Here is a 24,834-nt window from a genome sequence, read left to right on the forward strand (position 1 = left end):
TCGTCATCCCGGTTTTCGAGGCCATGACTGAAAAGCTTTGCGTGCGTATGTGTAGCCGGCGGCACGAAGGAAGATGTTATTATCAGAACCCTAACCCTTGCGCGATTCGACCCCCACCATTCCCACTTTACCCCCACCTTTGCTTTCCAACTCTCGACTCAGAGCTTTCAGATTGGAGCTTTCAAGTAATTTTACAAGAATAAACCGCGGCCAATCCAACAACAACGTCTGGGTTACTTATCAGCATCTGTCATTTGCAATCATCACTATAGACTTTCAGCTTTCTACTCCATGTGACATTGCATTTATCGGTTGGCCGATGATATCCTGAGTCTGTGACTTTCGAGCCTCATCTCTTCGTGCAGCACATCTGCCCCACATGGCGCCTCGACCAGCTCGACGAAGCGCGAGGGGTGTGAGGAAAAACTACAATGAGGCAAGCAGCATTGTGCTCGATGACGACGAGGAGCCGATTCAGGTCCCGGATAACGACAGGGATATCGACGACGACCTTGGCTCCGGATCCAACGGTGTACCTGACTTTGACGCAGACGGCCATGGCGCAGACGATGACCCCAGTAGCGATGGCGATGAGGTAGACGAGGATGGAAATCCAAAAACGACCACAGCTTCAAAGTATCAACAAAAAGGGAAGCGGAATGCCGGTGCCGGCATGATACAGTCTCGCAAAGGCTTCCACGACATCCCCCACTACCCTTTGGAAACGCGTATCGTGACCCGCGTGTATGCCGGTCCGCTTAGACGCTATGCTCGCTATTCGGCCCTCAGAGATTCCATGTACGGTCCTGAGATCCCTCGCATCAGAGTTATTTGGGCTTTGGAAACCAAATGGAGCGCCTTCCCCGTTCTGCCTCCCAAAGCCGGCGCTTCAGAAGTCAGAGGCATCATGCCGAGCCCTTGGGTTCCGCAAGGCTTTGAGAAGAACCAGACATTAGCAGCATCAAAGTGGTATGAGGGGTACCACCTTCATTGTCCCGTTGAGGAGCTCCAGGTCTGCCATCACGTTGCCGCCCACCAGGGGGAAAGTCTGGTACCAAACGCAAATGGAGAGCTGGTGACGCTGCTGGGGCCATGGGATCGCCAGCGAGAGTTTATTCTGCCTCGGCGCGGAAGCTTGGAGATAGCAGAAAACGGTTCGCCATTTACAGAGGATGATATCGTCACAGATGGTGAAGAAGCTCGATCGAGAGGGTGGATGATTGATGTTGGGGGCATTCCTCTGGCCATAGCTTGGGCACCTTTCTTCCTCAGGAACAACAGACAGGTCCTTGCGGTAGCTACCATCCCTTTCTCGGACCAAGATTCGTCCCTCGTCGTCGAAGAGAATTCCGGCAACCATAATGCTACTTCGGAGATCCAAGGATCTGTCCAGTTTTGGGAATTCGCTGCTGAAGAAGACAGCAGCAAGGAAGGGATGGCAACGCCTGCCAAACGACCTTCCCGTCTTCTGGGGGCAAAGTGCTTTTCGTGGGGCCGGCCCAAGCGTATGCAATTTTGTCCAGTTCCCATGGACGAGTCCGCGTCGCCTTCAACCAACGGCATTCTTGCTGTGCTGTGCAGCGATGGAAGAGTCCGCGTCATAGATTGTAAGGCGATCCATGAAGATCAAGTACCCGATTACGGTTCGTGTTGCCCCAAATAGTTCGGCCCAAGACGAGTGCTAACCCGTTACAGCTTGTATGGAGGCACCGATGGTCACGTTTGGACAGGACAATGACTACAACGTTGAGGTTACCTGCCTAACCTGGGCTAACACGAACCGCCTCGCGCTTGGTCACAGTGATGGATCAATCACGCTGTGGTCAGTCTATCCCAAGACGCTGCTGCAGCGCCACGGTGCTCACACGACCTACGTTATCGACATCTGCTCGGCCTATCCGTCGAATCCATATCTGGTCGCCTCCGTCCCCGTGGGCGGCTGCGCGACTTTGACCGACATGTCACACCCCAGCTCCGAGTTCACCTACTTCCCGGTTCCGGCGATTAGCTTCCAGCCCAATCTGCTCTGTTGGAACGAGTCGATGCAAGGCTTCATGGCGCTGTACCCCTCGTCCACTCCCAACACCACCATTGCGTTTCTCCATCATCGCTTCTTCGCCCAGGCCCGCAGCATCTGCACCGGTCCCAACACGCTAACCTGTGTCTCGGTTGGCACGACGCATCCTTTTATTCTTGTCGGCTGCGCAGATGGGTCGGTCTTCGCTTGCAACGCACTGCAGAAGTTGTTTAAGCAGAAAGGGGAACCACTGAGGAAACTCAAGATCTTTGAGCATGAATACAGACCAGTCGTCGCTACTCGGAGCAGCCAGGGCAATTCCATCCGCGGTGCAGTTCGGATACTCCAGGGATACTTGCCCGAGGTCAACGATGACCCGCGAACAGAAAAGAGAAAAGAAATGGACCGTAAGAAGAGGTTGGAGAGGGAGAAAAAGAGCAAGTACACGGCCAGCGGGAAGAAGAAGGGTAGGCCCAAGAAGAATGCTGGTCTCGAACCTGAACAGCCTGAAGAGGAGCACGACCTTGAAGGGGAGCTGCAGGAAAAGCTCGCGTCCAGGGTCGTAATCCACGAGCCACTGACCAGAGTCACGGCCGTTGCGTGGAACCCGAATACTAACTTCAGTTGCTGGGCTGCCTGCGCCATGGCTTCCGGCATCATCAAAGTCATGGACCTGGGCGTGGAAGACTTCAGAGCGTAAAGAGCTCAAGAGCCAGAGACTCGGCGAACTCTCAGCATGGACCCTGCATTCGGCTCATGAAGAGCCCCTGAATTGAGGTCGGATCGACGGGATCGAGAGTTGTGGAAATCGAGAATGGCCGTGTCGCAGTCGGCGTTCAGGGGCAGTCGCAGACGGGCTACGGGGTCGGAGCCGGCGACCGGGGTGGGTTGGCCCAGATGGTTCGCTGTTCAGGTACCGGACTCGCAAGCCCCGCAAAATCCCATGCTATCGAGAGCAACCTTCCGGAACCGTTCTTGAAAGGCCGTGGATTGCCAATGAAGATCTGGCCGGTTCCAGTCGAGCTCAAGTCTACAGTGGGTGTGCCTTTTTTTGACCTCATGAATGATACTCTGGCGAGCTACGTGCTTGCTGCATTGCAACAAGCAAGCACCAGTAGCAACGGTTTGTCAGTGTAGTGCTACCCTCCACATGCACCTTTGTCTCCCAATGTAACCTCGAACTCGGGCAGTTTGAAGTTTATGCTCTCGACACTCGAGATGCCCGAGAAAACACCACACCACCACCAGGCCACGGAACAATTGTCAAACGGCCAAACGGTTAGACGGCTTCCCGGGTAAGAGCGGGCTGTCTCTCTCTCTCTCTCTCTCGGAGGAAATACCCAAATGCCACCCTTCGGAAGGTGAAATGGGAAATTAGTTGCATTATCAGTGCTGCCCCTGGTCTCCTTCGGTTGGATGATGAGCTGTTTAGTACTTTGCTATGCAAATTAGATATGTTCAATATGCATACTCTCTGTATGTGTCTGGTGTATGTACGCGTCCTTTTGTCTTGTGGTTCGTTCGTCGTGATGAAGTGGTATCCAGTAACATGCTTCCATCAATACCCTCAAATTTCCTTTTTCCAAAAATAGTTCTATTTTTGGCGATGTCTTCTTCTCCTCTCATGCTTGCGTCCTGAGTTGAGCCGAGATCATGAAGCACACAATGCTCCGACACCGGTAGAATGGTGAAAGTCAAAAGCCTTTGTCATTCCGTATAAATGCGAGGCCGCGGCAAGCAAGACAAAGATGTGGAAAAGCTGATGAGAACTTCCAAAGATGTCAAACTTTCCTGGGAAGCGACGCTCTGGGAAACGAGCCTATCCCATGTCTTTTCGTCAGTCTTCAACCTCTCTTTCCCTGTCCGCACCGATCTTGGTAACACAGGGAGTGCACCCGCAAACAAGAGAATACTGACCGCATACAGGAACGCCCCAAAAATATACAACGCCCCTTGGAAGATGACCCAGTTAAGACCCATTCTTTTGTTAAGCTCGTCGTATGTGTAGAGAGTGATTAACGCATGGATAATAGGCAATACCCCTGAGAGACCCAAAGACACGAACATGAGGGCACGGTAAGGCCTCCAAGCGGGAGTGCGGAAGTGGTCGAACCACGATACCATGATGCAGCCAGAGCCTAAGAGGCAGATCTGTATCGGTTCAGTCAGCTTCTCTTCAACGTCAAAACACCAAACACCTTCCCCCCTATCCAACCGTGCCCCTTTTTCGTCCAACAAGTGTTCCCCATCCCTTCCTTACTTTTTCACAGTGACCCCTATTTTCAACGGCACCGCGCCTTTCCCCTGGCTATCTTGCGAACAACGCCACCAAAACCTCAAGCGAGAACCCTATCACAACAACTCGAGTGAGAAGCCCCAGGTCTCTAGCGAGATGACTTCCAAAGGCTCAAGTGAAAGCGACACTGTTCCCCTCCTTATACAGATTTCCCCCATAACCTGACCACCAAGCGCACACATTTCCCCTTCCATCTTTGCACAATCCCAGCCCAATTCCTCAAAACAGCACTTTCCCCTCTATCTACCTTATGTCCCCCCGCACACGTCCTACGAAACAAAAGACCCTCAAGAAAAAACGAAGAAAAACTTACCGCTCCCAGATACACCGTCAGCTTCCCAGGCTCGCACCAAAACCCATACCACAGCGCCGGCACGTAACTCCCCACTATCAAGAAAACGATGCCGGTGTAGTCGAGCTTGTTCCCCCACTTGGCCACCTTGTCCGAGTGGTTGCTAATCGCATGGTACGTCGCGCTCATCCCCAGGCACAAGAAGGCGCCCGCGAAAAAGCAGGAAAACACCAAGATGTCGGCCGAGGAGGCGGTGTCAAAGCGGGGGTGAATCAACCGATACAGGTATGTGGACAGAATGACGGAAAAGAAGGCGCCGAGGAGGTGAGACCAGATGTTGACTGATTCGTTGTGGAGGTAGAACAACGACCTGAAGGAGGCGCGGAAGGAGTACGAGGTTGGGCGGTAGCCGCGGAGGATGGAGGGGTTGTCGCGGCGCCATGGCTCAAGTTGGTCGAAGAGGAGGAGTTCGAGCCTGTGCTCGATGTCGGTGGCGGTTTGGACGATGGTTTCGGTGAGGGAGGGGCGGCGTTTGCGGAGGCCGGAGCCGGAGCCGGAGCCTGGACCGGTGGTGCCGGGATTTTGTTTGGCGGGGCCGGGCATGGCGGTTGAAGGGATGGCTGGTCGGCTGGCTGACTACCTACCCACTTTGGTGTGACAAGTGTTACTCTGGAGGTGCTCAGAGGCAAGAAAAGGGGCATGTAACGATATTTTGCATTTGTTGCGAGACTGGCTTCTGGGTTACCATCCGATCTTTACTTGATTTTATGTCTCTGTTCATGAACATACATATCACTGTTCTGCGGGGTGATGACGACGACCAGATAGACCAAGAATCCATTCTCTGCCAACAATGCTTTAAGATGGCATGGTTTGATGTGCTGTCTAGGCGTGGTTTTGTTGGGATTTCGAGTCGTTTGAAGGCTGTCCACCTGGCAGAGGTTGAGCGAGATCCACAATAAATGCCGAGGCCGCCGCAAACTGGGAGGAGCCGTTTGCATGTGGGAGCAGTTGCCAGCTTCAGTGGTCTCTACCGTAATTGACCCCGCTGTTAGTAGCTGCCTGCCCATGCACCGCAGAGCACTAACAGGGTGTGCCATACTCCATAGGTACGTAGGGTAGGTACTCAACACCATCGATGGCCTCGACACTCCAGGCTCCCCAACTCAACCTCTCAGAAATTCACAATGACGCGGCCCAACTCCCTTACCCAGCCAAAGGTCCAATATTTACCAGCTACCAGCAGATTATCCCTTTAACAAAAGTCACCGTTCACAGTGCTACCATTTCCGTTCGCTTTCATTCCGCGGTTCGCTGTTCGCTTACCTGTCCTTTCCTCGAATCGCTTCCAGCAGCAAACGGATGTTCGATGCCGATCAATTGCACGGCATCACAATGAAAAGCTCTAGCCCCAACGGAGACCGATCCTCCATCCTGACCAAAAGCAAATATCACGGCATTTCTCACCCTCAACTCCCACAGGTGCACACCAACCACCAGCTCTTCCCAAAAACTCAACGCAACGGTGTCATGTCCCTGGCATATTACCTGCAGACCCCGATAGTGAATGTGGGCACACAAATGGAACCATACACTGATGAGTAGGGTCTCGCCCCAGAGCAGTGTCGTCTTCGTTTCCTGGAAACAGATTACCTCTGGCAGAGAAGCTCGGGCGTTGCTACCAGCTGTTCTTATTACACGCCACTGTCTCCAGATACCCGGATCAACGAGAACCACGGTCAACTCTATTTCTATTCTTGGACATGCCAAAAAGTTCCCTGTGGAACCCTCCCATGTGATGACCAACGACGACAAGTGTCAACTTCAGACTACCAGTCGGTTGTGGTGATGGCTTCAAAGATCGCATCGCCAACATGCGCCAAAGTGAAAGTGCAAATGCACTCCATCTCTTTCATAAGAGCCGATGCAGTGCGGCTTAAGAACCGCAGCATTTCACATTCTCATGCCCGTTTTCCCGGCCAGCCCTTTGGTCTTGGCTATCCGATGTAACAGCTTTGAGTCGAGTCTCCTGTCTAGTGGACAACTACCGCCATCGAGCGTGCGGGCTAGGGAGTGAGAGCCAGCGTTCTCTCTGGATGTTGGGGGAGGAGAGGACTTGGAAATCACGACGGCGTCGGTCCAAAAATAGCAAGGCTCCTCCCGCAACTTTGTGTTCAGAGTCAACTCGGTTTATTGCGGCCTTGGACCGCCGATGACCCAAACTGGCTTGACTACGCTATGGATATAGGCACAATTATTCACAGTGCAACCTTACTCTGGGGTTGTTCACTTATCGTCGTGTCTGGGCACCTGACCGAGACAGGCCCATGGCCAAACGACGCCTGTTGACGGCCCCGGATAAATAAGCCGAACCATATCGCCATTTAGCTCTCACCCTCGTTGCTTCATCTATTCCATATTGCTCACAGATTGTCGCCACCAAACTCACCTCCACAGCATCAACCACATCACAGCTTCGGGCGTTCCTCGCGTTGTTCTGGGAGCGGGGCCGGTGCGTCGATATCATTGCAGGCTTCTATTAATACTCTCACCGGGGGTTGTGGTGAAGATGGCGACACTGGATATGCCATGGCGAAACGGGTGACGGGCAGGGGACGGGAGAAGGCGAGGATTGTGTATATCAACACATGGGAACCGCCACCTGATCCGGGCTCTTGAGATACACGACGTCAATCGTGAACCCTCAGGAGTCGACAACGATATCTCCCCCTCAAAACCAGCTCCCGCCGCCACATCATGGCCGGATCTGTCTTCGCCCTGTCCCTTCTCGGCCTGGGCGCCGTTCAGGCTGCTCCATCGGCCCCGACTGTGGAGACCCGGCAAATCTGGATCGGAGATGGTGGAGGCGTGTTCTGGCCCGGCCCCGATCAACCCGTTGCACCCTGTCTCGAGAACGGCTCCGGCGCCCCTCAGGCTCCATGCCTCCTCCCACCTATCCCTGGTGATGTTACCCTTCCACCCGGATTCTACCTCCCTCCCAAGGACAAGAGAGACGCCGAGTCGGTCGATAAACGTCAGATTTGGATTGGCGATGGCGGATCCCAGTTCATCCCAGGACAAGGCCCTCTCAAGCCTTGCTTGGTGACAATCCCCCTCAAAGGTCAGCCGCCGTGCTTGTTGGGACCAATCCTCACCGTGCCCAAGAACAAGAGAGGCGTCGAAGTCCGCCAGACACTCATCATCGGAGGCCCTCCGGGCTCTTTGAACCCTGGCAACCCAGGCCTTCCCGGGGGTGGCATGCCCGTCTGCCTGCCGTCTGTGCCGCTTGACCAGCAGCCTCCATGCATGCTTCCGCCCATCAGCGGCGGCGGTGGCGGGCTCATCCTGCCTCCCAACTGGCCTGCCCCGAGTTTCCCGCCCAGAGAGAAGCGGGAAGCCGAGGCCCCTAAGCCACCCAAGCTTACCCTCCCGCCTGACTATGCGACCAACACCAAGCAGGTGATTGTGCGACTGGAGGCCCGCCTCGTCGCCTTGCAGAATAAAAAGTACAAGACCAAGCAGGACATCGAGTTGATCAAGGATCTCAAGGAGGCTCTGCTCTACTTGGCTGGCATCACCAACATCTCAGCACCCCCTGGTACCGGTACTTCTTTTACCCCAGGAAAGCGCAGCGAGGACGTCTTCCAGCTCCTGCCCCCCGACTACATCACCAACACCAAGAAGGTCATCGAGACGCTGCAGAGGGAGCTGATCGTGCTGCAGAACAAGAGGCGCAAGACCAAGGATGACATCGCTAAAATCCAGGCTATCAAGGATGCGCTTCTCTACCTAGCCGGCATTACTCACATTTCAGCTCCCCCCGGGTCTGGCAGCACCTTCACTCCCGGGAAGCGTGATACCTTCAAGCTCCCCCCTGACGCCACGACCAACCCCAAGAGGGTGATCGAACAGCTGGAGAAGGAGCTGATCGCCTTGCAGAACAAGAGGCACAAGACCAAGGAGGATCTCCAGCTCATCGCTGATTACAAGGCAGCTCTCCTCTATCTGGCCGGCATCACCAATATCTCGGCCCCCCCTGGATCTGGGAGCACCTTCACTCCCGGCAAACGTGATGTCTTCAAGCTTCCCCCCGATGCTACCACCAACCCCAAGCGCGTCATTCAACAGCTTGAGACAGAGTTGATCGCCTTGCAGAACAAGCCGAACAAGTCCAAGGCCGACTACGAACTCATCGCCGACTACAAGGCCGCACTTCTTTACTTGGCCGGCATCACCAACATCTCGGCGCCCCCCGGGTCAGGCTCCACTTTTACCCCTGGCAAGCGTGATGCCGTGTTCAAGCTTCCCCCTGATGCTGCCACGAACCCCAAGAAGTTCATTGTGCAGATCGAGAAGGACCTTGTGCTTCTTCAGAACAAGAAGAACAAGTCCAAGGCGGACCTCGAGCTTATTGCTGCCTACAAGGCTGCCCTCCAGTACTTGGCCGGGATCACCAACATCTCGGCCCCCCCTGGGACTGGAACGAGCTTCACCCCGGGCAAGCGCGACGTGATCTTCAAGCTCCCGCCTGATGCTGCTACCAACCCCAAGAAGTTCATTGTTCAAATTGAGAAGGACTTGGTGGTCCTGCAGAACAAGAAGAACAAGACCAAGGAGGATTACCAGCTGATTGCTGCTTACAAGGCTGCTCTTAAGCACCTTGCCGGCATCACCAACATTTCCGCGCCGCCTGGGTCAGAGACTTCTTTCACTCCCGGCAAGCGCTCGCCTGTGGTTGATGTCAATGCCGTTGGCGCTTATGAGAAGCTTTGCCCCAACATCAAGGGTGCCCAGGATGCCCTCCAACAGATGCTGCTCAAGGACCAACTCACTGCCGAAGAGATGGTTGTCGTCCGGGCGCTTATCAACTTCCTCAGGGGATGCGGCGTTGAGCCCGGCGAGGGTCCCAGTTATGGCCCTATCTTGACGGTTCCAAAGCGCAACACCCCGGTGCTCTCTGCCGAGTTCGACCTTGCCGGTCTCGAGGAGGCCTACAAGGAGCTTCTCACCACGGCACAGCTCGCTACTGCTGCCGGCCAGCCCTCCTTCGCCAACTGGATCACTCTCTCTACCATTGCTGACATCCTCGAGCTGTATGGCGTGAAGGTCGACCGCTCCCTTCACGTTTTCACCCCTCTGCCGAAGCGCCAAGCCGACAGCATCACCATTGGTGGCCGGACATGCAAGGTGATTGACATTCTTGGCCTCCGCGCTGCCCTTGCGGCTCTCCAGATTGCCTACGGTGAGGACGTCACCAAGGCTCCCACCACCATCCTCCTCATTCAACAAGTCATTGTCACCGCGCTTCAACTCTGCGGCCAGTCAGTTCCGGGCTGGACCGTCATCGTCCCTGGCAATCCCGTCCCTGGTGGTCCCATTGTTCCCCAGCCCACTGTCCCCGGCGGACCTTTGGTTCCCGAGCCAAACGTCCCCGGGTCGCCTGTCGTTCCCCAGCCCACAATCCCCGGTGGTCCTTTGGTTCCTGAGCCATACGTCCCCGGCGCGCCCATCGTCCCTCAGCCTACCATTCCGGGTGGTCCACTCAAGCCTTCGGACAAGAGGCAGGCTCCTGGTCTGAGCAACGCGACAGAACTTCTTGCTGCACTCAACATCCTCGAAAAGGCATACGGCACATACGGCAGCGGGACAATCCCGGTGCCTGTTTGGTTGATCATGGTGAATTTGGTGACGATTCTGCAGACGATTCCGGGAACGGTGGTGCCCGGGTGGCCAGTCTTGGGACAGGGTAGCGTTGTTTTGACTCCGTCTCCTTAGAGTGGTATCGGGGTTGGGAGAGTTATATGATATCCAGAGAAGAGGGCGGCGAGACAAAAAGGGGGCTTGATTCAGCGATGGGTCGGGTTTGTGGGTGGTGCTAAAATCCCCTTTTTGAAGTCTTTTTATTTATTTTCTTTTACTTTGTTCTAGTCAAGCTCGAGGTGTATCCCTATTTTTCCTTGACACACGCGCGTAATCTTTTTCGCGTCTGGTCTTCTCTGTTCTTTTTAGGCTTGATTGACTCCTTTTTTCTCTTTTGATCTTGTCTTTCTAGTCCAGGTACCATATGTTCGTGACTGTGCTCTCAAGGTGCTAGTTGAGCTTATAGCTCCATACCATTGATACAGGGCTTTGCTTGCCATCAGTGATATACCTTTTAGATCATGATACATTCCACGTGAACCACCTGATCTCTTCCGTCTCATCACGCATGGTTTACTTCCATGCCCGGTTCAACAGCGTCAGCATTGGATAGTTACAGTAGCTCGCCCGCCATGAGACAGCACTGATCAAGTGGAAACACATGTCAAATCCTTTCATCTCAACCCTTGTCGCCGTCTTACTTACTCATATGAGAACCTAATCTTCATATTTTCACATAGGAATACTACAATCTCCTGTCGCAACAATAACAACCTCCCAGTAACGACTAGAAACTTCTCTCCGCATTACGCCCATCGCCTCTAAACCTCCTGCCATCAAGCTCCCGACGTCATTTCCCCCTAATCGCTTGAGATCCTGTCGTGGCAATTTCCTCCGGGGATCCTCTCAACGGCTAAGTCCAAGGCTGACAGGTATATACTTCTGACACGTCCCCTCCCCACAGATGCCGTGGTCTAAGATCGTCACTCCACGCCGTTAGAATGGGTCGACAGCGTGAAACTCAATACTTCTGTCAAGGGCTCAAGCTACTGAGCGACGAACTCCCACATGACATTACCATCAGCCAGCCGTGGCTTAAAATGGGTTGAGGGGGAAGATTGACTCGTCCGTTTATCGGGATTCCCCGCAGGCCGTTGCTGAATCTTTGTTGGTATGCTTCTACGCGTAGGGCTCGTATCGTCTCAGGCACAGAGGACTCGCGAGGACTTCGGATGCAGGCTTTATGCTTCTCACGACTGGGACCTATTCACAATTCTCGACCTACGTTCGACCTACGTTGGACCTACGATGGACCTAGCTGGACCTTGGTGTCTCTTTTTCCAGCGGTCTTTGGACCTATCCTGGACCTTTTTGTACCTAGAATAATCATTTATCGGACCGTTGGGCCTTTCCCGGACCTGTTTTTTTCTTCCCCCTCTTATCCGAGAGCCCTCTTGCCACCCCCCCCCCCAAGACTAAATCTTCTAGTCTAATTGAAGCCACTCCCCAAGCTCCGGAAAAGCTAGGTCCAACGCGATTGCATATACAAGTCCATGAGGTCCATTAGGTCCCTTTATTTTTTTGTTTTGGGGTTCACAAGACAGACAGCTCCCTAGGTCCGCGCCACGTTTCACGCGGACCTAAAACGACTGGACCTAACGGTCAGAAAACTCGGGAGCATCTCCTCCTCGCTTCGTTTACTGAGGCGGACGACCAACTGAAGCCCCTTAGACCCATTGGCACTCGATTTTGTTTTCCTGTAGGTCCCCACTCGTAGGTCCAAACGGGGGGGGGCGTGTGTGTGATGGATGGAGGACGTCTGGTGTTTACTTTGCTTCCATTTCCGGATGCAGCCAGCCCCTTTTACCACTTCCCCCCTTTGACCGAGTCTGAGAGACATGTATACAACCTTGGAATCATGCAGAGGGGCCGCGCTCTTCTCCCCAGAACCGGCACTAGGTCCGGTAGGTCCCTTTCGCCGTCTCCCTCACGAGCACCTGACCCTCACAGCAACGGTTCGTGTCGCATCCTGGACGGACCTAACTCTCTTGTTCATGGACCTACACCACCAACCCACATCTGATCAATCAGCAGCGTCTTTTTCCCTCCCGTGGAAAAGCTGTGCCACATCTGCCTAGGTACGGCAGCCCCTCTCCCTGTCTTCTCAACTCACATGAGCAACTGGCCGCACGCAGCACCGCCGTCTCTACTGCGCAACAAAAGCCTGCCCGGTTTTCCTCAAATCCACAATCATGCATCATGGATGGATGGTGGTGTGGGTTGTAGGCAAGGACCAGACCACAGATCGAAAGCATCTGGACCTTTTCCCATACCACCATAGTGTAGGTCCAAGGCAGATAGAAGAAAACCACGCCATCAACCGCTTTCTTCAAATCAAGTTTTTTTTTTTGGGAACCGGACATATGGGGTGTGTTTGATGAATACCGTCGAGATAGAGGGGAACAAGCCGGGCATGCCGGCAGTGTCTCCTACCGGTTTTTCTAGTAACTGGGCACACATCTCCACAAGCAAGTGGGTTGTTGATATTGCATGCTGCATCATGCTGTGCGGCAACCGATATTCTCTCTCTCTCTCTCTCTGTCTGTCTGTCTCTGTCTCTGCCTGCCCAGAATCTGGAAATAGCCAACAGCTATGGTGGAGAGATAATAGGGAAAATGGCCGTAATAGCCGGCCACACACACCACCTTTAGTTTGAGGAACCAAACCAAATTTGCTGTTGATGTGGTAGGTAGGGAGTATGCGGAGAAAAAGAGTCAAAAGGCAAGAAAACTGAAGAGTTGCACTGCCACACCAAGGCATGGTCTGGTGGGAGAAAGTATGTACGCCAAGTAGGCGAAAAGCAGGAAACGAGATCCATCATGAGCTTGTCTGTGGCTTGCCTATTTTACCCCATGCTCTGCATGTTTTGTCGACGGCTATACTCCGGTTGTTGGAGCTGCTGTGCATGAGGTCTGAGAGGCAGCAATCTGCAATCCTCGTAGGTTGGTTGACTCAGGCACCCGCTTACCAGCCAAGAGGGAGGTCGGAGTCGTCCCAACTCTCTTTACCAGAGCGGTGTGATTTAGACTTCCAGAATGAATCTCCTTTCCCCTAGCTTTTGCCTAGGCAGTAGTATACTTATGCAAGATTCAACAACCTGGGCTGGAGGTATGCCGGCCGGCTGGTTCATCACATCTTGTCCAGCCCCTCCTTGGTGATCTTGGTCAAGATCTCTGCGGTCATCATTGTTCGGATATTAATTCCGGCAGCACACATGATGATGATGACTGTGTCCGCTCCTACACAGAGTACGGACTGACAGGCTCACACTTGTTGAGACGGACCGGACCGGGCTTACTCTCCGCGCCACTCACCTTGGTGTTGTTGTCAGCCCCCAGACTCTCTCTCCGCAATATATGTAGGTTCGTACATAGGTCTGTCGGCGGCGTGGAGCTTACCGCAGACAGAACCGAACACGGCATAGTATCAATGTGTGCGCTTGTGGCGCTGTTCACACTCAATGTTTCGAAAAGCTTCACAAGCTCCATGAAGAACGTCTTGATATCCCCATTCATGCATGACTTTCACACACATTGGATCGTCAACAACTGGAAATCGGAATCGGACTGGTGATAGCGCACCAGTAGCGCAGGTAACACCACGTCTTCCGTCTGCACCAGACCTGCAAGCCTGCGCCTTGACGGTTCAGATTTCTCCTTTCTTTGTCTCGTGCAGCATGGGAAGGCGGACTGGACTTTCAAAGACCCAGAGCCATATCACCCAACCCACATGCCATCCCAATATCAGAATAGGATGCATTGCCGACAAGCCGCTGCGTGGGCTCTCTCGCTGGTCGACTCCCCATCTTCACCGCCATGTTTCCGAAGCCCAATCGAAAAGGGCGGCGCCAGGTGGTTGTGCCTTCATGCATCTGCAATCGTTTGCTGCTTGATGGTTGACAGTCGCTGATTGGTGTCTGGGCCAAGAAAGCCCATGATGCAGCAAGAAGGAGGTGCTGTGTGGCAGCCCAAGCACGTTCCGGCGGGGACGCTAATGCAAGCACTTAAGCACTCGCGTCTTGATCCCCCCTCTCTGTCTGTCTTGTCTTGTCTTGTCTGGCCTGTGGTGGCCCACCTGGGAGCGGTTGCATTCGGGTCTGTTTCTTGTTCAGGCTTTGGCCCTGTCTTGTTCTGGTCTTGGTTTTCTTTGCTGATAAGCAAAAAAAGAGAAGCAAGGAGAAGGCCCAAGGGAAGCTAGTGTCAGAACCCCGCTTGGGTATTGTCAAAGTGTCATGTCAATCGCTTGCTGTCAGTGCTAAGACAGGCTACGCACGGTAGGTCGCCTTTTTTGGCCACCCGTCCATCATCACCTCACCGACACCGAGGCCTTGGGAAAGGCGGCCCGGCGTTTTTGTTTCCTTTGTTTTCCGCCAGACTGGTTCCAAGCGAAGAGCAACACGGGAAAGAGAGAGGTAGCGCCATCCACAGAGGCGGGACGGGGTTGCTAGTGACGAGCAGGAATTTCTCGAATTTCTCAGCAAACAGACAAAGAAATGAGCAGTTATTCAGATTGGGGGAGGGCCGATGACGCGATTTGGTCAAGGGGAAAATGCCTATCACGTGTGGGCTGCCCCTCCGGTTCTGTCGGTCAAAGATCTGAGTAGGTCGTGTCGTATGCTGTAGACAAGAAGGAAAAAACTCTTCGGGTCACACACTGGCGAAGATCAGGAGAGGGAAATTTGTCGAGGCCAATATTGGCGCCACTGGGTGTCATCGTGGTGACCAGTGGTGGTTGGAAAAGAGGGAAGCTGGGAAAAGGAGGGGCACGAGAGAGAGAGAGAGAGAGAGAGAGAGAGAGAGAGAGAGAGAGAGAGAGGGGTTGGGCCGATGGAGGGGTAAGTCGATGAGCAGCTCTGAGTGGCCCATGCTCCACCACACCGCCTGCTTCAGTTATGAGATGAGGCTGCCAGCCATCATACTACAGGTATCATAACAAATAAACAACCTGATCGACTGACTGGGTTGCAGCGTAGGCTGTAGCAAATAGCGCGCTTGCCGGAGAAAGCCCACCGCCTTCTCTGACACTACAATGTTAATTTACAACTGCATCTGGGTCCTGGGAGAGATCACCGTCTGATTGGACTTCAGCACAGCACGCCACGTCGCCCTACATTTCTGGACAGCAGCATGTACATCCGTACCATGCGCGCATGCATCATTCATGCATGCATGCAGCCCTAGATTTTCCCTCTCTTCTCACTTGCCCCGATGTGACTGGTCCTCTACGCCCGATTGTGGTGCTGGTGTGGTTGCGGTGAGGTCCATGGTGGGTGGTATCGCCAATCTCCCTTCCACCACACAGCAAATGGGATGAACGGGTTGGGTGGAAGGCTGGCCGATGCGCGTCACCCAGACTGTTTCCTTCTGTCCCGTGCCTTTGTGACCTCGTCCGACGGGCGTAGATTGACTGAGATTTCGGGACACAGGGTGTGTGACAGTGGCAACTGCAACGCGAGGCGACGGCACACTGCAACGGTACGGTACTTGTTTTCGACAGAACCGACCGAAAGAGCGATAGATGCGAGCCGTTTCCTTTGACCAGTCCAGTCATTCTTCATCATCATCCTCATCATCATCAGCATAGAACACCAGTCACGTGTGGCCACTGCCCCTGAATGACCAGTTGCTGTTTGTTTGTTTGTTGTGGTGGTGCTGTTGTATCCAGATCACTGGACAGCAAGCCCAAAAAGTAATTGTATTTTCAAAACGTATGTAGAGTGTTTGCTGCGCGAGAAACAACACCCCACGCCGGCGTGTCTGGGCTTTTGACCCAAAAGCCGTGTCTAGCAATAATTTGTTCCCTCCCCTCGTCGCCATGGTTCCATCTCTTCATTTTAACCCCCCTTTCCACAAGAAACGTAAACGTAACGTAATAGTAATGGCAACCACAGCGAAACAAAAGCGTAAAAACTGGTATCATCATGCCTCGGGCAAGAAACAAAAAAAAACCGCATGCCTCTCTCTCTCTCTCTTCCCATCCCTTTCTATTGCCGATAAACGATGCTCAAAAAAAAACGTAAACATATTTCCAACGTCGATGTTTGATCCTGACTGCCAACACATGGCAGAGCCAGAGCAAAGAGAAAATTGATCCAAGTGTCCACCGGGGTATTAGATAGAAAAAAAGACCACGTCAACAAAGCCCTCCCCTCCCGCCCCAAAAAAAAGATCCGCTGCTCCTCCATGTCCTTCTTGGAACACGTGGCAGTGAAAAACTCCCAAAAGTGTATCCCCATTCCCCATTGATCCGAGTGCGCCGATATTGATGCAATCCCTATACCGATAGTTATTCCCCAAAACAAAAAGAAGCAGGAGAAACACCGCCGACCGCTTTCTTTCCCCTATCCCCCAGGGTTTGATGTGAAACCCAACTCCACGCTTTGTATCCAAAAAGACAAAATACCGTCCCGATCCTGCCCCACTTGTAGAAAATACATTTTGGTTTTGATAGAAAATATAGACATTGAAGAAATTTGGTTCCTTTATGGTGTTCCGGGTCTGAAGTCGGCTTTGGGCGCTCCTTGCCGTGGCAAGAAGAAAACGAAAAGGCCACCGGGTATATTATATTCGAGAATGAATAAGAAGAGAGACGCAAGAGAAATGAGATAAACGTTGTAGGTGATCAAGCTTTGTGTGCATGATCTTCGCTCGACGTATCGAGCCGCGAGGGTCAAAAGACGAAAGCGAATAAACAGAGGATCCGAGGCAAGAAAGTCCAATCCGGGCAGGGGGGGGGAAGTCCAAAGAGTCCGGCTTAGTAGCAACCTTGCATGGCAAACAAGGGAACCTGATGATGGAATGGAACCGGGTGGTGGAGCTGTGGTGGTTGAGCAAACTTCAACATGTCCCAGACATACTGGTGCAACTGTTGGAACTTTGGTGGCGCGCATACCGGCTGGACAGGGGCATGCAAGGGCTGCACTGGATGCACTGGATGCATATACTCCTGTTGGGGGTGGTAGGCCACAACTCTGGGTTCCTCTGGTGCCTCGTAGATGGGCGGGGTCTTGGCCTCTGGGATGTCCTCGAACAAGTCGTCTTCGTCCTCCTCGAGGTCTCCGATGCTTGAGCATGACGAGGTGAGTGATCCTTCGTCGGACGAGCATGTCGACTCTCCGTCTGACGAAGCAGGGGAGAGCGGCTCATCGTAGTCGAATTCGTCGTCGTCGTCTTCAATAGCCGATCCATCGGCAACGTAAACGGTGGTGTGCCCCGGCGAGGCCGGCGGCGTCGACAGAACCTGTGCTGTCGGTTGTTCGGTGAACCGGGAGCAGGCGAGTATCCTCGCCCGCAGTTCGGAGAGGGTAATTCTCTGATCCGGGTTCCGGGTAAAAATCCTTCCAAGGATGTCGTTCAACTCGTCCGATACGGGAAGGATAGTCTTGAGAAAATCCTGGCTTCTCGCGTAGGCACGGTAAGTAGAGTCTTCATAGGATGCCTGCTTCCACGGGTTGCGCCCGCAGGTGAGGTTCACCAGGACGACGCCAAGGCTCCAGACGTCATTGGGGGCACAATAATAAAAAGGTCTCCTTGACGAGTGGTCCAGGCATTCTGGAGGGGAAGGAAAAGAGAAGCGTTAGTGGGTGCCCAGGGCGAATCGACAGGAAGCTTAGAGGGGTGACACCTACCTGGCGACATGTAAAAGGTTGAGCCGCAGCCGTAATCATCGGACCGCTCCGAGGCAATGGCCAGGCCAAAATCTGCCAGCTTGACAGTCTCTCCTTGGTCAGATACCAGAATGTTTTCCGGCTTCAGGTCCCGGTGATAAATCCCCAGGTTGTGGCAGTGCTCCACGGCGTCCAGGATCTGGAGGAAAACCCTCTTGGCCAGTTCATCCTTACCAACATAGCGGCCGCACTCGGTGATGTTGTAAAACAGGTCACCTTCGGGGCAGTACTCGAGGATAACGTAGGTGCAGTCAGGAAAGTCGATGATCTTGAGCATGGACACTACGTTGGGATGGGCTGAGGCGGTGTAGTGAAGCTTGATCTCCCTGGTCTGAAAGGCGACTTGACGACGATCCAGCGGGGTCCCGTCGGCATTGAACTTGCTAAGGCACTTGACGGCATAACGAACATTGGTGTGGATGTCGACAGCAGAGTAGACGACGCCATACGCGCCGGTCCCCGCGATGCCCGTCAGCTGGAGCGAGGGCGTGATGAACTTTCCTAACCTCTCCTCGGGGGCAACGGGCACATATCGCGGTTGCTGGTGGTGGGCGGCAAGATACTGGTTTGGAATGGCACACCTCTGACCGAATGCTGGTGATGCTGGCGGAGTGGGATATCCGAACATTGGAACATGCTGCATGATCTGGGGAAGTGAGGTGACTGGGTTGGTTTGCGTTGTAAGTGGGCCTTTGCTTGGACCTTGGGCAATCCGGCCTTCCAGGTGTTAAGAGAGTGCGGAAAGGAAACAAGTGTAGAAATATGTAGTCAAGAGAAGAAACAAGCTATTCCCCAAAAAAAAGCCTCGGCTTAGGGATGGGTTGTGTCCTCAAGAGCAGAAGATTTAAAATAAGGGCTTCCTTTGTTCTCCCACGGGCTGACCTCGGTGACTCTCCTCGGGTGAGCAGGTGCTGGTCTGGTGGCCGTGTCCGGGCTGGGCTGGTAACAAAGGTGCAGGCAGGTCAAACTTGAACCGAGTGAACGAGTCAAGCCGTCGTGATTAAAGGTGTGTAAGGTCGGCAGAAAGGTGAAGAAAAAGGAGGAGTCGGAGCAGCAGTGGTCGGCAAAGGGGTGGAAGAAGGGGAGTTCGTCGAGATTAAAGAGTGTCGAGAAGAAGGGCGGTGGAAGAGGGGGAGTGAAGCATCGGTGATGCGGGCTGGATGGACTGTCGATGATATTTGTCGATACAGATAGCAGTGACTGGCTCGCCCGCTGGTCTCTGCCGCCCCGTTCTCCGTCAAAGGCCGGTACCAGTTGTGCCCCCCTGCTCCCCTGCCCCCTTCCTCCTCCTGCTTCCTGGTCCCTTGCCCTTGGCCATCTCTTTGAATTGCGTGGTTTCGCCGTCGTGATCCCGCGGCTTGATTGGCGGGCGAAGCCCATGTCAGACTGGGCCCGGTGGACCAAGAATTTTTCTCTGATTGACCAGACATGGGTGGCCCCCGGTACGTATCTTGTGTGAGTGTGGCCCCTTCGATGCCCTGGATGGGCACAGGCCAGCACATCCTGTCTTCAGACCCATGGCACAATGCGCCAACCTATTCTTAATCTTGGTGCGCGGCGCTAGTGGTGTGTGGGTGCTGGTAGTGCTGGTGCGTGCTCGGCATGCTAGTGGTGGCCAAGATGGAGGGGCCTAATCCTCAAGAGGCTTTGCCGCTAATGCACAGCGAGAGTGATTTGTGACGACGAGCCATTACGAGGACAAGGGCTGGGCTGACACACACAACACACACCCACTCCACGTCGCCCGCTGTCCACTCAGACGATGTGTGTGTCACTCACGCCCCTCAAGAAGCGAGAGGAAGGTGTGTCTTGGCTTGGGAATGGGGTGTGGTTCCATGATCTGTCTGTTTCTCTGTCGGACACTCATCACTGGGCGACAGCGGCTGGGGAAGGCAAAAATGCCATCTGCCGCCGGTCTGTCGCTCACCCTGGGCAGTCTTTTCTCAGGAAATGATGACGGAGAATTCGATGGGCAAGCCGACTAATCTTTGTGGCTCAGACGCTCTCAGACTGGGGCCGGCAATCTATCGAATCGAGCGAAATCCCTAGCCTCTGGGGAAGACGGCAACCGTCAAGAAGTTTGTGCTTTGCACGTGGTGACTGTTTGCGCGAAAAGTCAGCAGCTCACCAAACCAAGGGTCTCCCTTCCTGTGGCTCGTCAGTTGTCGATGTGTCTCTCTTGAACTGAGCAACCGGGTCCGGTCGAGCCGCACCGCCCCTCAGTGCTTCGTAGTGCGGTTTGTCACAATCGTCAGTTGATGATGATGATGCCTTCTGTGAATGTTCCAACGGGCTTGGAGGGCTAGCAAAGCCGAGAGTGGCCCCTGCGCCTCTGATCAGAATGGGAAGGGATTCACCAGACCTGCAGAGTGATATCCTCTTGCCGTACATTTGATGCGAGATAGGTAAGTAGCACGCCCGTAATATGGATAAACACCCCAAACACCCAGTCTGGCATCGGTGTGGTGTGCGGTATCACCTTGTCAGCGTTCAATGGATGTGAATGGGCGCACCTTGGCAGGGCGCCCGACGGTGGATCGGCTCATCAGCTTAGCGATGAGCTCACACCAGAAGGCGGCCAAAGCCACCGATGTCTCGACGCCGTCGTGCCCAGCGGGACGATCACGCTCCACCAAATGGCCCCAAATGCCGTTGGATGATGGGGTCATTGAAATTCATCGTCATAAACTATGTGTCTACCATTATATCCGAAAAGATCTGAAGGATGGGTCCCAGGGAAGGAAAAAGGCATCAGCACCAGAACCAGCACCAGCATCATCCAATCCGTCCGACGGCGCCTCGTCTGACCCACAGAGGCACACCACTTTGCTGCTCTGGGACAAGTGAGGCTGTCAACCCCGGTCTGCTGGCCCAGAACTTCAAAATGGCCTGTGCAGGAAACAGAACATCCCGTCATTGGTGGCTTTCCCAAACATCAACAATTCAAGCAGAGGCACGTGGATCGCAGGTGATATTCATTGACGAAACATGGCCAGTGTGCGAGGGTGTTTCATCGCGCCGAGGTACATTTCCTGTCTGGTAATCTTCGTAGGTGGTAGGCAGGTCCAATATTGTATGTATCAATATCAATATGGTTGTAGATCTGTGGCACAGGCATCTGGAGAAAGCCGTCAGCTGGCAGCGTGTTGTGCCGCTGGTTGGCTTTTGACAAGAAGAACAGGCGCCCAGGCCGCAGGTGGCCGCTTCAACAAGAGCGTCATATTTTCTCCCCCAAACATTCCGTGTGCAACCCGCGGGCCGTTTGGACAGACCACCGTCGCAGGCGCCATCTCAAAAGCTGCCAAAAGGCCAACCCCGGTGGATCGGGGAGAGGGTCTTGACATCGGGTCACAGCATCATCCATCAAGCGGCTCGACGGTTTTAGTAGCAAGAGCAAGAGGAAGAGAGAAGAATATTGGTCAGGTTCGAAACTCACCGCCGTCTACACCCGCGAACCCTCATCGGACCAGTCAGAGTCTCTGCCTGGGCTCGGCTGAGATTGCTGGGTAGCACGATGGCAACCTTTCGTGCGCGGGAATCAGGTCCTGGACCATGGGACGCTTCGAGAAGCCCTTCCGACAGACCAGTGGTCCAGTGTTGCCTGCGCGTCACTGAACGGCCGGTGAAAAGCAACATCATCCACATCATTGGCTGCACCCGCAGAAACATCCAGCAGCGCCACCAATCCGCAGGCGGTTGCAGAGGTCGCCCGTTGTTATTATGGCCTCGGCCCTCGAACGATCCGTGACGACTGCATCAAATGCCGATACTCACTCTAGAATTTCGGTAGACGAACCACAGCACCCGGATTTACCACACCATATCCATCCTCGGAATCCAGGGAGGAAGCCATACAGTCAGAGTCTCTGGTCGTCTGATATTGTGCATGCCTTGGGACAGGCCGCAGACGCTTCTCAAACGCTGCGAAGGAGGTTAGTGGCGATCATGATTCACAGCAACACAGCATCATGCACTATCTGCCGGACCTCGCCCGTAGCCAGTCACACACGATCAGACATGGTCCAAGTCGCGAAGCAGGAAAGACAATAGCGTCGATCTTTGTTGAGGAGGGGTTCACAGGGTCTTTTCTCCATCATGCCATATCAACGGCCGTTTTGACGCTTGGCGGCACCGGCGGGGTCTCAGGTAGCATAAGAAAAGAAGAAAAGAAATGCTCTTCGAGAAACTCAGTCGAAACAACACCCCTCCAAGCGAAGGGGAAAACGGCACATTCCGAAACTGATGGTGGAATGTTGTGCTAACGCTTCGTCGTAAGCGAGCATTGCGAGTCTGGGGGTTATCTCTACCGATAAAAGTCCCTCGACTGTGTAGTCGATACTACCATGTACGAAAAAGGGGCTTGTTTCTGGTTAGTGCTAGTTGCATATCACCACCCTTCCACCAACCAGCTCCCCTCGGTCGAGAATATTGACCTGTGGCCCAAGGCAAACATGGAGCATCGCGAGAGAATCTCGATGGCAGGAGGGGCTACAGGATAGACAAACAGTCACGAGACCAGACTTTTGCATCATTCTGAAGGGATTCAAACCCGTGTAATCGGTTTCATTCGGCTCACCTCACCATCCGCAGGCGTCATGATGAACCGACGATCCTCTTTTTGGTGATCAGCGAGAAGGCCAGACCAAAGCTCGAGCGTCATAGCTGCGATACCAATAAGCATCTCACAGCGATGCTTATTCCATCACACCTATCGGAGGATGAGATCGACGCTGCGCCGCCTGCTCGTCGGGACCACTATCACACAACTCCCAAGGCCTTCCCCTGGGTGCGTGAACTCCATATTTCCTCACCACCGGGTTGTTGTGGATTCTCGCACGGCCAGCATCTCCGTGTTGAACCACCGGAGCAGGACCTCGCTCCGAAGACCCGACCCAGCCGATCGGTGGTGGGGGTCTGAGCTGCTTTTTGAACGACATCTGGAACTCCAACCAAGTAGTAATAAATTGCTCTTCATATATTTCATCGTCATTTTGGATACACCACCAGAGGCACGGGCGTTGCAGTTTGCTGATCGTGATGCCAGTTACATACACCTCTTATTAAATCAAGTAGATCGTCACGCTCTTTTGTCCTCACATATTGCGAGGGAATCAACAACACCAAAGCCTGCTGCTTCTCTCCCCTTTGTGGATGTGAGGGTGATTTTCGCTTGCAGATTCTCTGTCAAGATGACGAGGATGGGCATGCCTGTTACGACAGGCAAGCAGTTTTGGACGAGACATCATACAGTGACGGCATCATATGGGTATCGAATGCCCCAGAGTATAGTGTTCTTTGGCACTGTTTTCGGCTAGCCCAACGATGACCTGTCCCATCACGTTATACTGGCTTCTCCGAGACCTAGCACAATGTCTATGGCATGTCTGAAAATCGGTGCGAATCTTCCAGTCACGCCTTGGTCAGCATTCTGGGATGGACAGACAACCCTATCCTTTCTCTCAACCTTCGAGAAACTAGTTGTAGGATCTCCTCAAGCCTCTTCCCTGTTCCTTCTTCCCAGCCTAATTCTCAGGCCTTTCATCAGGTCCACATGGGACGTACCAACACGGTCGATATGATCAAGCCCCATCCAACCAGCTCTCTAAGGTTTGCATCTTTTGACATCAAGTGATGTGTCCTACAAATCTTCCCCGGGAAGTGCAAAGATCGGAGTTTGGCTGTTTGATGACCGAACCGGGCTGAAGTGGGCTTTTTCTGAGTTAGCTGGTGGCCGCCTCGCACCACAGAAAACACAGGAAAAGCTCAACAGTTAGACTCCTCTCCGAGCGGCTCGCAAAGTACACAATGGGCAGAATTACCACCTTTGGCATCTTCTGTACCTAGGCACTCAAACATCATCAAGGGAGGGCAACCTGCTCTTTTCCCCCTCTCCACTGCCGCATCATCCCAAGGCTCGGGGCCTGCCAACCAGCGGCACATTCAGAGTTGTCTGCGGCACGACGCTGAGAAAGGTCTCAAGAAGCATGAGGGGAAGAGTCGGCGGGTTTTGTGGAACCGGTCGCGAGATCTGGCCTGAGCCAGTCCGCCAGTTCTGACTGACTGTTGATTGCCGCTACGGACGGTTATATGCTGTGTAATATGTGGGTGACGGCTGCACGACAATAGAAACAGCGACGACAGCCCCCCCCCCCAGTGAACACGGTTCAAGGACATGATTGCGGACCTTTGCCGCCCACCGTCACATGAGAAGCTGAGAAACAAGACCTCGCACCGCAAAGTGGCTTCGGTGTCTACGTTTGAGACTCAGCAGAACAAGTCCCGAAAGCCTTGGGGGTCAAGAAGCACGGTGGAACGGGAGGCAGGGTAACAGCGAGGGTGTTAAAGTCAGGCATATGAAGCGTGCAACGGTGGGCGGAACACTCTTCGGCAGCCTACATCTTGCTTCCTGCCCGGAGCCGATGGTTTGGTGTTGCCGTCCTGTCCTACCGGTCACGGTATTCGTTCTGTACAAGGCCATCAGCCAGCCGGGGGGTGGGCGCTCACCCAGCCTCAACCAGCACCAGCCTTGCCATTCAATGTCTGTCCACATATTGCACCCGCCGCCCGTTGTCCCCCCGTGGAAGTGTCTCTGTTTCTCTCGGTCTAGGCGCCACAAGACTGCTGCCCATCGTCCGACCGACAGTCGCCCAGACCACCGGAGCGCCCAGTGCCCAATGCCGTGCTACCTTCGGCGTCGGTGGTCACCCAGTCAAGTCATCTACTCAAGACGAGACAAGACGAGGCGAGGCGACACGGCCGTGTGTTGAAGTTCGTGGTTCCGGTAGCTAGCATGTCAAACAGTTCCGGGCTGAGAATGAAAAGAGTAGAGACCGCGCAAGGCGAGGTAATCTACTGCCGCCTGC

General features: G+C 53.9%; 8 protein-coding genes across 8 annotated transcripts; 5 read left to right on the forward strand and 3 right to left on the reverse strand.

The window, feature by feature from the left end:
• Window positions 1-69: 69 nt before the first annotated feature.
• Window positions 70-2,717, forward strand: QC764_301500 (uncharacterized protein; the record flags this gene model as incomplete). Its single annotated transcript, XM_062945279.1, has 2 exons — window positions 70-1,643; window positions 1,696-2,717. The coding sequence occupies exons 1-2, from the start codon at window positions 380-382 to the stop codon at window positions 2,715-2,717; spliced, it is 2,286 nt and encodes a 761-aa protein (XP_062801218.1). The 5' UTR covers window positions 70-379.
• Window positions 2,718-3,668: 951 nt separating this feature from the next.
• Window positions 3,669-5,532, reverse strand: QC764_0048080 (uncharacterized protein; the record flags this gene model as incomplete). Its single annotated transcript, XM_062940362.1, has 3 exons — window positions 4,627-5,532; window positions 3,935-4,168; window positions 3,669-3,836 (listed from the first exon to the last, which is right to left on the reverse strand). The coding sequence occupies exons 1-3, from the start codon at window positions 5,206-5,208 to the stop codon at window positions 3,669-3,671; spliced, it is 984 nt and encodes a 327-aa protein (XP_062801219.1). The 5' UTR covers window positions 5,209-5,532.
• On the forward strand, window positions 3,738-4,025 carry QC764_0048090 (uncharacterized protein; the record flags this gene model as incomplete). Its single annotated transcript, XM_062940363.1, has 2 exons — window positions 3,738-3,853; window positions 3,944-4,025. The coding sequence occupies 2 exons, from the start codon at window positions 3,738-3,740 to the stop codon at window positions 4,023-4,025; spliced, it is 198 nt and encodes a 65-aa protein (XP_062801220.1).
• Window positions 4,841-5,334, forward strand: QC764_0048100 (uncharacterized protein; the record flags this gene model as incomplete). Its single annotated transcript, XM_062940364.1, has 2 exons — window positions 4,841-4,858; window positions 4,963-5,334. 2 exons carry the CDS (start codon window positions 4,841-4,843, stop codon window positions 5,215-5,217), a joined length of 273 nt encoding a protein of 90 aa, XP_062801221.1. The 3' UTR covers window positions 5,218-5,334.
• A 1,830-nt stretch (window positions 5,533-7,362) lies between the features above and the next one.
• On the forward strand, window positions 7,363-10,380 carry QC764_301520 (uncharacterized protein; the record flags this gene model as incomplete). Its single annotated transcript, XM_062945280.1, has 1 exon — window positions 7,363-10,380. The coding sequence occupies one exon, from the start codon at window positions 7,363-7,365 to the stop codon at window positions 10,378-10,380; it is 3,018 nt and encodes a 1,005-aa protein (XP_062801222.1).
• A 5,640-nt stretch (window positions 10,381-16,020) lies between these two features.
• Window positions 16,021-18,614, reverse strand: SKS1 (Serine/threonine protein kinase; the record flags this gene model as incomplete). Its single annotated transcript, XM_062945281.1, has 2 exons — window positions 16,021-17,855; window positions 17,933-18,614. The coding sequence occupies 2 exons, from the start codon at window positions 18,612-18,614 to the stop codon at window positions 17,059-17,061; spliced, it is 1,479 nt and encodes a 492-aa protein (XP_062801223.1). The 3' UTR covers window positions 16,021-17,058.
• Window positions 18,615-21,102: 2,488 nt separating this feature from the next.
• QC764_0048130 (uncharacterized protein) lies at window positions 21,103-21,624 on the reverse strand (the record flags this gene model as incomplete). Its single annotated transcript, XM_062940365.1, has 2 exons — window positions 21,408-21,624; window positions 21,103-21,307 (listed from the first exon to the last, which is right to left on the reverse strand). The coding sequence occupies exons 1-2, from the start codon at window positions 21,617-21,619 to the stop codon at window positions 21,103-21,105; spliced, it is 417 nt and encodes a 138-aa protein (XP_062801224.1). The 5' UTR covers window positions 21,620-21,624.
• Window positions 21,625-22,689: 1,065 nt separating this feature from the next.
• Window positions 22,690-23,286, forward strand: QC764_301540 (uncharacterized protein; the record flags this gene model as incomplete). The annotated part of the gene is made up of 1 exon (XM_062945282.1): window positions 22,690-23,286. One exon carries the CDS (start codon window positions 22,690-22,692, stop codon window positions 23,284-23,286), a length of 597 nt encoding a protein of 198 aa, XP_062801225.1.
• Between the last annotated feature and the right edge of the window lie 1,548 nt (window positions 23,287-24,834).

The sequence above is a fragment of the Podospora pseudoanserina genome, chromosome 3, assembly GCF_035222485.1.
Source record: "Podospora pseudoanserina strain CBS 124.78 chromosome 3, whole genome shotgun sequence".
Classification (NCBI taxonomy): Eukaryota; Fungi; Ascomycota; class Sordariomycetes; order Sordariales; family Podosporaceae; genus Podospora; species Podospora pseudoanserina.